This window comes from Schistosoma haematobium, chromosome 1, assembly GCF_000699445.3.
Source record: "Schistosoma haematobium chromosome 1, whole genome shotgun sequence".
NCBI lineage: Eukaryota > Metazoa > Platyhelminthes > Trematoda > Strigeidida > Schistosomatidae > Schistosoma > Schistosoma haematobium.
The window spans coordinates 8,444,894-8,458,716 of NC_067196.1; the positions used below are offsets into that span (position 1 = coordinate 8,444,894).

Here is a 13,823-nt window from a genome sequence, read left to right on the forward strand (position 1 = left end):
ATTTCGTAAACGAAAGTAATGTCGCGAGAAGGCAGTGTATAGACGCAGCCATATGAGAGCATTTCGAGCGAGAGAGCTGACTCTCCCTACCACCTACCGTACCATGGCATTTTATTACTATCATCATTATTATTATTTTTTGATAATAAATTATTTTTACGTAATGTAGCATAGTTTCTAGTGTGTTGTTGCATGCAGGAAATTCCACATTACTAGTATGTTTTATTGCTTGAGTATGTATAGATTAGTTTAAAGTTGTAGAAAAAATGATTTCCCTCTTTTCTGGATAGTTTTTTCTTTGAAGCTAGTTTTTAGCTTCCATTTCTTTTTGACTGAGTTTTTGTGACTTGGCTTGTTGCCAAAATATAGTTTTAAGCGGGAAAAACCTATAAACAGAACAGTCATTCTGTTTACTTATTGTTACTTGTTGTAAGCAAAAAAGGAGTAGAATACAATTTCCGTCTTGTATTTTTACTTTGAATATAGCATTGCTATCCATCCTGATCGTATTACTGTGGCTACTGGTCAGTCTGCAGGACATGATAAACAGTTTGGAAAAGTGAGTGGTGTTTTTTTCTTCTGTCAGTTTGTAATTATGTGATACTATTACGGAGAATGTGTAATGCCGATAAAGTCAGATATGTAGAGTTTCATATAATAGTACAGCGTATTCACTAAATAATCATTGGATAAAATGTCTAGAATACCTTTTTCCCATTTTATGAAATGGTGAGTAACATCGGAGGTACAACCTACGATCATTGGCATGAAATAAGTTCTTAAGGTCATTGATTGTTGTGTTGCACTGTGTATCGCGGAGCTCAAACGTTAGTTGTGAAATTACAGACGGGACAAATTATTGAAAAAAGTCAATGATTTATCTACTTAATGTCTCAGCCTACGTGTTATAGTCGAATCGGACCTCAGAAAACAACAATGATTTCATATTTCTCAGTCTCATGAGTTCTTTTGCACTCTATTCTCTTTTTTTATATAATACTGGAGATACTGATTTTACTACGATTACTCTGATTTCCATCTGGAAGAACTTGGACTGAAGCACACTTCGTTTTTATCCTTAATGAACTGAATTATTTCTGTTCTTTTTTAATACAAATAACTACATGACATACATACCTCGTAAAATACGGTAATCTGTGGAATCTGTTTAACTCCAATTTCCCAGTGAAAATTACGTCCTTATATGTATCTCTGATTCACAAAGTGAACAGAGAAAATACTGGAAAATGTTGGACTTCGCACTTTTATTGAATATCAAAAGAGATGGTTTCCATCACTGCTCCGATTCGTCCCTAATTGTGTAGTTTTTGTCACGTTTATGAAATTTTAAGCGACCTAGTAACTTCCGCCTTCTTAGCTGTTAATAAGTTTCAAGTTTTCCGTCATCATATATTGAATTTAGTAGAAAATTTCAATAGTTGTTATCTTACATATGAGTGGTTCGTCAGTAAATTATACTTTTGCCTTTCCAATGAACAGAAGAATACTTGAAAATTCTAGATATCACAACTTTATAAAATACTGAAACAGGATGATTATCCTCACATCTGACTGATCTGTCATATCTGACTGTACAGTTAATTGTTCACCGAAATGGTGAAAAATTCTGAAAACTGTAAATTCAACATTAAATGGTATTTGGCCGAAATTTTGAATTTTTTTTTTAAAGAAAAGAGTTTCTTAAACTATATTTTGGATATCGTCATCGTTACTGATATATTATTTATAGTTGCCTAGCAACATGTTGTATATCTTCTCTAACAGGTTATTAATTACAAGATACGAGTATTTGACTATGAAAACCCAAACATCTATTCAGTGTATTAATCTCAGTTAAATAATTCGATTAGCAAACGACATAGCGTATTTGCAATCGCCTCTTTAGTCAAATAATTTTATATTGACAAGTGCAGAAGATAATTAGGAAAAGATAGATAATGTACAAATCAAAAATTATGTCACATTGTGTTGTCGGTAATCATTTGATGTTTTTAATATGCTGAGAATATAGGATTTCAAAACATATATAAAGTTTTGATTGGTATTCATGATTCATAGGGTTCAGACATGTCATAAGTGAAGCAGTAGTCATCAATGGAACTTAATAAATAAACATCGTGACATATCCTGAAGTGATGGACGCTGACCCTGTGGTTTTAATGGTTAAGTATTCTTTGCAACATCTGAAGATCTTACGTTTGACTCCTATTGGCGATGTGGATAATGCCAAGAAGTCTTATTCTTAGATGAAACATCTGTCCAGTGTTCTCTGGTTTTCATTGATACCCCAACTGAGATTAATCTGTGACATAAAACTTACCAATTAAATTCTATCTCTTACATTCGATCATGACCGTCTCTATATTATGATGGTTTCTCTTTCGTTAAATTTTAATGGTCCTGTTACTTACTCCATGACTGATGATTTTTGTTTAATGTTATCTAAATAATTTATCCTCCTCCATAGTTTTCGTCTTTCGTCAATTTCTTTGTTTACTGTTGGTCCTTAAGTTTCATCTAATCGGTAATTCAGATGTTTTTTCGTTACTTTGAATTGTTGTGACCAGTAACGAACTACTGAAACTAAATCAACTTTTTTTCCCCTAGTTGTGGACTTCACAATACTACACATCTATTGATTAAGTTAGACCCGAAACATTGGTGCTTTGCTGAGAACATTATGCCTTTAGACCATTGAGTTGGAATATTATAGTCTCATTACACTCAGTCTGTGATATGATATAATCAGTCTATTAGTCAATCATAAGCAACGTAGAACCTGGTATAGATGCATATCAGACCAAGTTATCATATCATATCACTGTAAGATGGGATAAAAAATGAATATCAAGATGGCAGGAGTAGTAAGATTAGTACCAATCGTAGTATAAGGATATTAGTAGGCATTCTATTTGGTTCGAGGGATAATGAAATCGTGGAACAAAATGCATGAAATATTTTTTAAAAACACAAGATCTGGGACCATAAAGTAAATGAATAAGTTCATCTTCACCGCTCCGGCTGATTTTTGACCATGTCACTCAACATCTCTAACAATCAGTAATTATTATCGTATGTGAATCTTAATCAGATAGTCTTTATCTACCAAAACAACTCAAACCAATAGTTATAGATTTTTTCGTCTTATGCCTATATCATAGTCCACCTATTTCTAGTTTTCTTTGTGAGTCCGCTCTCCCTCTCGAAATGCTCTCATAAGGCTACGTCAAACAGCCACTACCACGGAAGTCCTATTCACTGCCTTCTCGCGACATTACTTTCGTTTACGAAATTGAGAGAATGAAAAGCGAATGTCCGATGCCTTAACTGGGTTAGTGGATATGGAGGATCCACCTAGACGAGTTGGAAAATCCTGATTCCAAATCAATGATGCACATGAATTCCAGGATCCTGAGGGAGCAAATGACATGTGAACCTATTGTTGGTCACCGACTACCATGGAACTGGACCTCCTAATGTTGTTCCACTGCTTTATGAATTAGTCCTCTAGATGAATGGTCGGAGGAGTGGTTGGTCTCCTATGCAAACCATCTGATTCAGTTTGGACACCCGAACAGAATCTTTGTCTTCACACACAGATCGGATGATGAAATGTGACACACGTATATTTGTTGACTCGTTGTACTGATGTTTATGTGTTTACATAAATATCAACATATGGTTATTGTTCAATTATTTTCAATGATAATCAACTGTAGTACAATTTTGTATGCGGTTTATTTTTAATGAATGATACTTTATAATGATATCTCTCATGAAACGGATAAAAATGGATGAGAAAACAATGTAACTATTTTTTTATTATGTGGGTTGTGAAATTAATACAACATAATGTTCTCTCTCTTATATCTCTTAATTGATTATTGACAAGGAATTTATATATTAAAATAGAAGTGAATTAGAAAGAAATATATGTTAAAATGTTCATTCATTCATGCAATAGTAATGAATTCATCAATCTACTGTTTATTGACATAATAGAAGATATACGAGAAGTCATCAGTGTAGTTGAAATGAAATAGATCTATTAAGGAAAATGTTTTACATCGCGGATAGAGTTTAGTCTATATAACCATTAAGATACAATAGTGACTACTTGTCTGTTGTTTCATAACAATGTGTGGAACGTTTTAGTGGTGTAAATATCAGAGACCTTATTCCTTGAGATTGAACTCAACGTTCTTAAATCTTTTGTTGAACGAATTACTTTTAGACCATTGAGTTAGAATTCTATGATTCAGGGGGGTCTCATAGTAGCAAAAAACAAGTATCCTATGCTTTCTTGATCTTCAATATTTATCTAGCTAACAGGAATGTATGACATTAACAACTAATGATGCATTGAAAAATCTCTACAGAACACATTCATAAGATTACAAATGATCATACATTTACACATGAAATACATTTAATTGAAATCCAATTGTGTTTGTTGGTAATATGAACTTAAGTCTTACGTTAAAATTGAAATTCTTTAATACGTTCAACATTATCGATCCTATATATGATAAGTAGAGCACAGATGCCTCATTAATTCAAGTATGTTAACAATCTGATAGTTATTCTTATTGAAATCTTATATATATCATAAGCTACTGAAAAATTGGTACTGTAAATTAAAATGTAATTATAATAATGATAAAATGAACATCTTCAAATAATGTGACTTACTCCTTGTTAGGAAATTCTTCAAATATCCAATGAAAATTTCAAGTAGTTTAAAATGACTGATAAAAACACCTATCAACGTACAAAGCAAACAGTTAGATTAGAATACATAACCAAATTAAAACTAGAACTAATTAGAATCAAATTATATCAAATTAAAATGAATGAACTATATTGTTATCGTTATATCTGAAGAAGATTAAGCTATCGGTAACTTTTAGGAATTATTTTTAGATTTTTATTATATGTATATAGTTATTGGCAGTAATGTTGTTAACGAAATTGGGAGGACGAAAAGCAAATGTCTGGCGTTTTAACCGGGTTAGTGGATTTAAAGGATTCACCTAGGGAAGTTGAAAAACCCTGATTCCAAACCAGTGGTGTACATGGGCTCCAGGATCCTGAGGGTACAAATGGCGTATGAACCAATTATTAGTCATCGGATACTATGGGACTGCATCTCCTTACGCTGCTCGGTTGCCTTTTGGATCAAACCTACTGGTTAAAGGCTCCGGGTGTGGCTTCCTAAGAAAACCACATGCTCCAGTCTGGGCACCTGAGCAGTATCACAGCCCACACACAAATCAAGCGATTTGTGTGGCACATATGTACTCAGTGCCCCTTTCGTACCAATATTTGTGTGTTCAAATAAATAAATATAGTTGTTGTATAATTATTAAGTAACTAGACTATATATATATATATATATATATATATATATATATATATATATTCGTATTTCTTTTATCATAAGCTTCCATTTGACTTACATGTCATTGTTATACGATTTATCATCCTTAATTTATTCCCAATTTATTAGCAACAGTATCCTAAACTCACAGCCACGTTTTTGGCTTGATTTCGTATAATAATATTTTTCCATTTTGTGGTATGATGCGATCTGGTCTGTTTAAATAGAATCCACGTATATCTGTAATATACGATTCATACAGTGAAGTTTGTGATTGTATTCTGGACTCAGTAGAAAGGGCTAGTAGAGAAGGACTAGTGAGTATTCAGAGTCATTTCAAGACTGCCATTTCTGGTTGATTCATCATTAGCTTAACACAGGTACAAGATCATAGCTTTCGATATTGTCATGTGATTAACAAAGGCAAAAACACACAGTTACTACTTAAATCGGTTTTTAATGAATTGAAACAATCCATCTTAAAATATAACTCGAATACATTAAGTATAATATCATCGAAGTAATTCAATTCGAATAAAAGATTATATACAACATTTGGAAAAAAAGGAAAATTCTAATGAAACAGTAAAAAGATTTGTAACTAACTTAATTGACATTATTAAAAAAACGAATCCATGTCGGGTAGAAACAGGTGTCTACCTCAGTACAATGGTAGATGGTCACGCAACTTCATGGATTGGTTGAGGCTAGACATTAACACCATTGGATGCCGGTTCAGTGGTCCGGTAGGTTAAGCGTTCGCACGCGAGACCGAACGTCCTGGGTTCAAATCTCGCGAGGAAGGATCGTGGATGAGCACTGCTAAGGAGTCCCATACTAGGACAAAATGTCCGTCCAGTTCTTCCAGGTTTTCAATGGTGGTCGACACATGAATTCAACTATTACAATCATTACAATCTCCACAAACCTCCATTCTAAAAAAAAATCACTATTTCGACTGTTCCCATCAGTAAGCTATACTTACAAAACCATATTGATATGGAATGGTAATGTAGTATCATCATGATCATCAACATGATTAATTATACCTTTTAACATCCGTTATTTTTCTTTTAACAAAATAAAAAAAATTGTCTTCCGGTTTTTACCTTAAATCATTTACAAACAAAAAAAATCTAGCCACATGTACGAATTTGGAGTTCAGTCGATTTGAAAACACTGAAAATTATTGGTTTAGGCGAATTTGAACGTTCAGTATGTTGTTTGTCCTTTTCAAAAACGGTTAGTTAATTTATTACTTTCTATTGTTTTTTTTCTCTTTTGTTATTTTTATTGTTATTATGACTACACAAATGATCTATCGTTGTTATCCTAAGTTCAATGGTTGAGATCATGGGTCAGTTGAAGCTAGACCACCATAGAAAACTTGGAAGCGCTGGACAGTCGTTTCGTCCTATTTTGGAATTCCTCAGCAGTGCGCATCCACGATCTCGCCCCCCTGCGAAATTCGAACCCAGGACCCACCTGTCTCGCGAACGAGCGCGGGGGACGAGATCGTGGATGCGCACTTCTGAGGAGTCCCAAAATAGGACGAAACGGCCATTCAGCACTTCAAGGTTTTCCACGGTGATTTAGCTTCAACTAACGCGTGATCTCAACTAGTAAAATTACTATAATATCCACAAAACCCCTTCTGATATTATTCTAATTTGTTTAAAATTTCAATATTGGATTAAATGGTGAAAGAATGGGAACTTTTGATTTGGTGACATTAGCTGTTTACTGTAATTTCAATGATTTATTGGGAAGAGAGAAGTGAAATTGTTGGACGGATGCTTTTTTTTGGTATTGTTTTTGATGGTTTAACTGCTAAGTTTTGATTGTTCTATAAATAATATTATCGACGCTTACTTGATTCATGTAGAAGTGAGCTCACTTATTCTACAAGCACTTACATCTATGTGAATGTTACGTCATGAATTTGTCTTCTCATTAGCCTGTTTTTAGAATGTAGTCAGAAAGAGAGAGTTGTTTCGATCTAGTCTACATCTTCGATGCGATAGATGACTCAGTATGATCTCGAGACTTGCAACATGTGAGTTCGATTTGTGACTGTAAGGCTAAGGCCTTGATGACAGAAAGAAAAGAACCATCCTACCACTGACCTATGATTTGATAGGTTGGCAAACAGAAAAGGGTGAGGGAGAGAGCGGGAACTGTTAGACTATTCATTCCTGGTCCAAACTAACTCAAAAGGCGCATGAATGAGTGGTTGACTAACAAGACCAAAACACGCAAAAAATGAGAAAAATACAATCATAAGCAAACTAAGATATAAGGGAATTAAGTGAGATAGCTGACTTAAAATAGCTCCAATTATTTGTCATTACCTGTTTATTTCTCGCTTCACAATTCAACATCGTCAAAGTTACGTATATTTGCCTGATCAGTTTGGTTTTAGGTTTGGTCGAATCATAATAATCATGAATGAAATTGTTGACCATTATTTCTCCGTGTTTTTTAAGTATTAGCAATTGGCCAACATAGAATGGGATAATAGATTAAGAGTTCAGACATTCGCTTTTGAGCAGTTCACCATAAATTCGAACACCTCTGTATTTAAACTGTTTTAGACTGACCTATAATATCACTAGACGACCTTACACATGGGACGTGTGTCAATGTCGAGTTTGATTGGTTAGTTGTATTATTTGGTAGAGAGAGGCTGTCACTTAATCTCAGGTTTAAGACTCTGCTACTTTGATTTATCTAACCCGACAGTGTTAAATGAAGTCTAATTTAGTCTAGATTACATGAACATATACTTAGTTACTAAGTTTTATCACAGGTTAATAAATTACCAAACTGAAGAGTTTTAGTGACCCTATATCTGACTTCAGTTAAATCGTGTGCTTATTGTTATCGAAATATACATACCGCCGATCCTCGTATGCTTTTATCGACTTAATTCGTATTGGAGAATAACGGAATAAAATAAGCCAAACACGAAAATAGATTTTGAATACGTATACTATGCACACATTGATCCGGACATACAATCAGGGAAGCGAAGCGAAACGAAACGAAGTGACGTGCAGAGGAAAAGGCTAGTGAGCCAACCGGATTTAATCAAGCGTGACTCAATATTTATATTCAGACAAAAATAAATTACATACACAATGACTAGGGTAAGCAATTAACACACAAATGATCATTTAAAAAACAGTCAGGGTTAGTAAGTAAATGATTGACGAAGTCAAAAGTGGCTTGAGAAGAATGAATATATTGGCCTGTCCATAAGCTGGAATAGTAGCCTAAGTTGGCTTGACATAGTACCAGCCACTACAGTTTTAATCGACTCATTCAAGTAGAATCTTCATAATTCATGTGGTAAATATAGATAGTGATATGCTTTGTAATGATCAATTAATTTCATTTTTGTTCGGTTTATAATTAATACGATTGAATTCTTTTTAAAGTTTTACCATCTCATAGAAAAATACTAAATAATTCTTAAGCAAAGATCGGTGGTGGCTAGCAGTGTAATACAGAACGCGCGTTTCTTCTTATTGGGTTCGAGTCCCGGATTGAACATCAGCTCTGAAATGCAGGTACATCTAGATGACGAGTCCCAAATGGGACTAAACGCGCGTCCTGGATTACTCTGCTGGCCACCATCAATCTTTATTTATAATGTTTGCGACTTAAGGCAATATCGAGGCAATCCGTAAAGGATGCACATACGCTAACAAGAGACTGATCAATTACAGTCCTAAATATCAATGGGAAGATTCAAATAAACAATACAAAATGAATTTAAATAGTTCTTATTTATCCTTGATGTTACATCATTGTTTTAATTAAGTGTTGTTGGATATGCTGCATCCTCTATTAATTTGGTGGCGCAACTTATCTTGGATACTTATTATAATGGTAATGGTAATCTGTGTTTTATCTTTACGTTTAATTAAAATGTATGTATATGTGAATATGACAACTTTGACTTGAGACCAGTGATTCCATCGCTTCTTGGTTTTTGATAATTTTCCAGCTGATTTCAAGTCGGTGATAAAAAGTCTACTCAAATTTGATGAAATTTCGATGGTTATCTATCTACGAGAGAATATATATATATATATATATATATATATGTTTGGAGCTAAGAGACAAGCAATTGAAACCTTTGGGTTAGGTTTTCTGCTAATTGATAACTGTCCTTAAAGCGTACCTATAATCTTTGAGGAGTTGTGATGCTTCCCATGACATTCGAATTCAAGTTATTTGGTATCAAAATGTGGGATGTTATCATCGATATATATATATATATATTTTTTTTTTCTACCTTTGTTCTGTTCGAACTAATAATACTATCATTATCTATCTGTTGAAACTTCTGTTGCTCGATGGATGGAAGAATTTGAATGTTTAACTTATGCACTGAATTCTATAAAATACAATCTTGAACATTCGAACAAGGAAAAAACCTCACTCGACTAATGATTATTTATTACTTTTCATAACTTGGAACAACACTTGACTGAACCAATTGCTCTTGTTGGAAATCTAATTATAAATCATTTTGTTACTGTACGGAACAGATATGATCTGAGCTTATTCTCATTGTTTTCAATGTTCATTAGATAATGTTAAATGTAGCAATTCCTAGCTTTTTTTCGACCATTCATTTAATAGATGAATACTGCTTATGAGAGAGGTAATTTTCACTAAAGATTTCATTTTGAACTGTTGTGAACAGTTCAGTGTAACAAAGTTTCAATACACCTGTATGAAAAATGTTAATACAGTCAAATATGAAATCTTTAATGAAAATAGCATTCATATGGATAGATTGGGACAATCATAAATCGGCTAAAAGATAAGTAAAGGAAATATCTTTCATTTTCAACGAATGAGACATACATCATTATTGGCTGAATTTTCTTAGAGACAGACATATGTTTATATAAATGAATACACATATAAATGAATTGATTTAGTTAATAAACTTCTTTTCTCTATCTTAGTCTTTTCATTCGAATAGCTGGTTAGTCTCATATATAGGCAAATTACGTATCAATATCAACGTTCGAACACCACATTTCACAACACTTATAAACTAAAGAATAGCCAGAAGTGCTAGGAATCACATTCCTTGGGTTTGTTGCAAATAACTTCCGTCATGGATACAGTCCATTACTTTGTTTTCCAATAGTAACATGTTGAGTGAATAAAAATTGATGTATTAATTCAGTTTCATTCTGTGTATTATCGTTGTTGGCTTGTATTTATTTATCGTTTTGTTAATTAAACTATTTACTTTTATAGGATAGCGGAGTTAAATTATGTGCAGTTGACGAAGCTACAGATCATGTAATTTCAATATGGGATTGGCAGAAAAGTCGCAAAATAACGGAAACTAAAGTAAGATACTGATTATTTACATATTTTCCAAGCTATATATGTGTATAAATATACTTCAGATACTCCTCATTACTTGTGTCGACGGAGGTTATCTGGAACATTTTCAGCGTACAATATGTATGTCGTATCCTCCAGTACTAGCCATTCATCTGTCCACTTAGTGTCTGGGTTTCGCATATTAGAGTATATTTTGCACTATATATTTCATTTGAAGAAACTAGGGCTATTCACAACTTTCTCTGATGAATGCATCAGCATAGCGCAGCTCCACATGAAGAATAAAAGCCATCGGTGTGATGAAAATTACGGTTCGAAGTGAAACCTCTAACGAAAAATGCATTCTGATGTCTAGCATTCGCTCACTGAATGAACGGAAAAATGAGAAAAACTTCCGTATACAGCACACTTATTAAACAATGAACATATCGCGGATATCCTGATCCCTTATGTTACATCCCGATGAGAATAATGATTGGTAACTGTTGGAATCTATTTCTGGACTAATACCATACGTATATTTTTATCGCATAATTGTTAAGTAACCAAACTATTCATATTCATGTTTCTCCTATTATGAGCTTTATTTTGACCTATGAACTATTATTATACGTTTTACCATTCTTGAATTATGCCCTGTCTATCAATTAATATCTCCCACATTCACAGCCACTCTCGGCTAGATCTTGTACAAATGTTATTTCCTATTTTGATGGTACGATGTGGTGTGTTTGGTTTGTATATAAACCGAGTATGTTTGAAATACATGATTCACATCGCAGAGGCTGAGATTGGTGTTCTTGACTTAAGAGGCAGGGCTAGGCAGGAAGAAGGACCGATAAGTACTCTAGACTGCTCGTACGGTTTTATGCGTCATTTGTGCGCTTGATAAATCACTGTTCTCTAATTGGCGGTATGAATACGTTATATATTAATAGGGCACAAAACCACAAGTTATAACACCTTATCCGTACTAAATGTCTGATTGTTAAATTTTTTGAGGTACATCAAGAATGTATTTGACTCATATAGATAAAGACCTGCTACTTAGTCCACACGTCCATTCTGATGAGCAGTCAAATCTCGTTTAGGAAAACAACGTTAATTTATTTTGTATTTGTGAATAAGATTCATCACCCACCAGTCTACTTGAGGTCTTAAAACTTAGAAGATTATTTGGAAATCTTACTTTTAAACTTAGTATATTGACACAACATTTCTTACTCACTAAAACTAAGTTTTTAGTTATACTTACAGTATGCAGTATGTATGATTTCTTGTTGCAAGTTATTACAAATCTTTAAATTACATATATATACGTACTTGATTTTTAACTGTATATCATGAATTTGGGTTTATTTTGCTTTTTTACGACCTCCCAAATTCTAATCTCCTGAATCCTCCTCTCCTTTATGTGTTTTTCTAAATTTATTTCACTGGATTATAATCCTTGAATAACATCTTCAAACCCTAATCTTTCCGATTACTGTTTATACTTTTACTACCTCTACCACTACGGGATTTGAATGGACAACTGCATCTCTGTGCTAATGTGGTGTGGCAACTCGAACTGATGTACGTGCGTACGAAGTTTTACGTTGTAATTGACTGACCTACAAGTGTACACAATTGCATGTTTACAATCATCGTCGTTTACATATGTTCATAGGAATTTGGTTGTTTATGTATATAACTACCAGTGCAGTCCTACTCACTGCCTTTTCACGGTGAAGGTGTTGTTTAACGAAATTGAGAAGACGTAAAGGTAATGTCCGGCGCCTTAATGGTGTTGGTTGGTACGGAGGATCCACCTAGTGAAATAGGAAAACCCTAATTTCAAAGCAATGGTGCACATGAGTTTCAGAATTATGAGGGAACAAATGATGTATGAACTTATTGTTGGCCACCGGATGCGATAGGACTGGATCTCCTAATGTTGCTCCATTGCCTTATGTATCAGACCTCTAGATAAAAGGTCTGGAGAGTGGTCACTTAAGGAAACCACCTGCTTCGGTCTGGGTACCCGGGCAGTACTCCAACCCTCACACACAAATTGAGTGATGAGATGTGGTGCATATATATTTGGTGCCTCGTGTACCAATGTTTACGCGTTTAAATAGTAACAAATATAACTGTTTTATAATAATAATAATAATAATAATAATAATAATAATAATAATAATAATAATAATAATAATAATAATATGAATATGAATATGAATATGAATATGAATATGAATATGGATGTGAATATGAATACAATGTAGTTAAAATCCAATTCGATAAAAAGAAATTAATGTCATAATTAAACTTTAAGACTCGCCTAGTGCAAAATTTACTTTGAACTTATAATCTAAATTAATATTTTACATGAAGGGTTGTTTATTTATTTAAAAGATATTGATAGTTATAACAAACATTGGGCGTGAATCACATATCCTCCAGTTATAAGATAAGACAATGTTGTACTCTTCTATGAATTGATTATAAATATATATGCCAGTGCAATCCTCTAACTCAATAATTCCAAGGTAATATGTTTGCTGGGTAACTTGATTGTTCTCCTGTCGATCTTTTAGGGTGTCATAGGCATGCATTGTTAAGTCGTTTGTTAAGATTAAAACAACTATCTAGCGTTTTACCTGTTTTTCGATACTTCAGTTAATATCAATTTGTAACTCATCAAGTACATATTCGTGTGCTCGGCTTTAAGCTCGACTTTATATCTGTGGGTTAATGATACTACCCGGTTAATCAGATCGAAGTAAGTTAACTGGTACTCGGGACCTATTGGTTACGAGTTGAATCCCTGTACTATTAAGTCATTGCTCCATATCGACCCCTCCATCTGTCTGTTCTCTCTCTCTCTCTCTCTCTCTCTCTCTCTTATATATATATATATATATATATATATATATATATATATATATATATATATATATATATATATATATATATATGCAATGAATATAGAATCTTACTTTTTTCTCACAACCCCCTCTCTTCATCACTTCATCTTACTGGCTACACGTTTAGCAACATC

General features: G+C 33.5%; 1 protein-coding gene across 1 annotated transcript in view; it reads left to right on the forward strand.

Annotated features, from left to right (window-relative positions):
• EML1 (Echinoderm microtubule-associated protein-like 1) overlaps nt 1–13,823 on the forward strand; it is a 74,282-nt gene that overhangs the window by 31,501 nt on the left and 28,958 nt on the right. Inside the window, exons 7-9 of the mRNA XM_051209355.1 lie at nt 487–559; nt 6,542–6,643; nt 10,688–10,783. Of these exons, the coding sequence (XP_051073059.1) occupies nt 487–559; nt 6,542–6,643; nt 10,688–10,783 (271 nt within the window). The remainder of the gene's footprint in view (nt 1–486; nt 560–6,541; nt 6,644–10,687; nt 10,784–13,823) is intronic.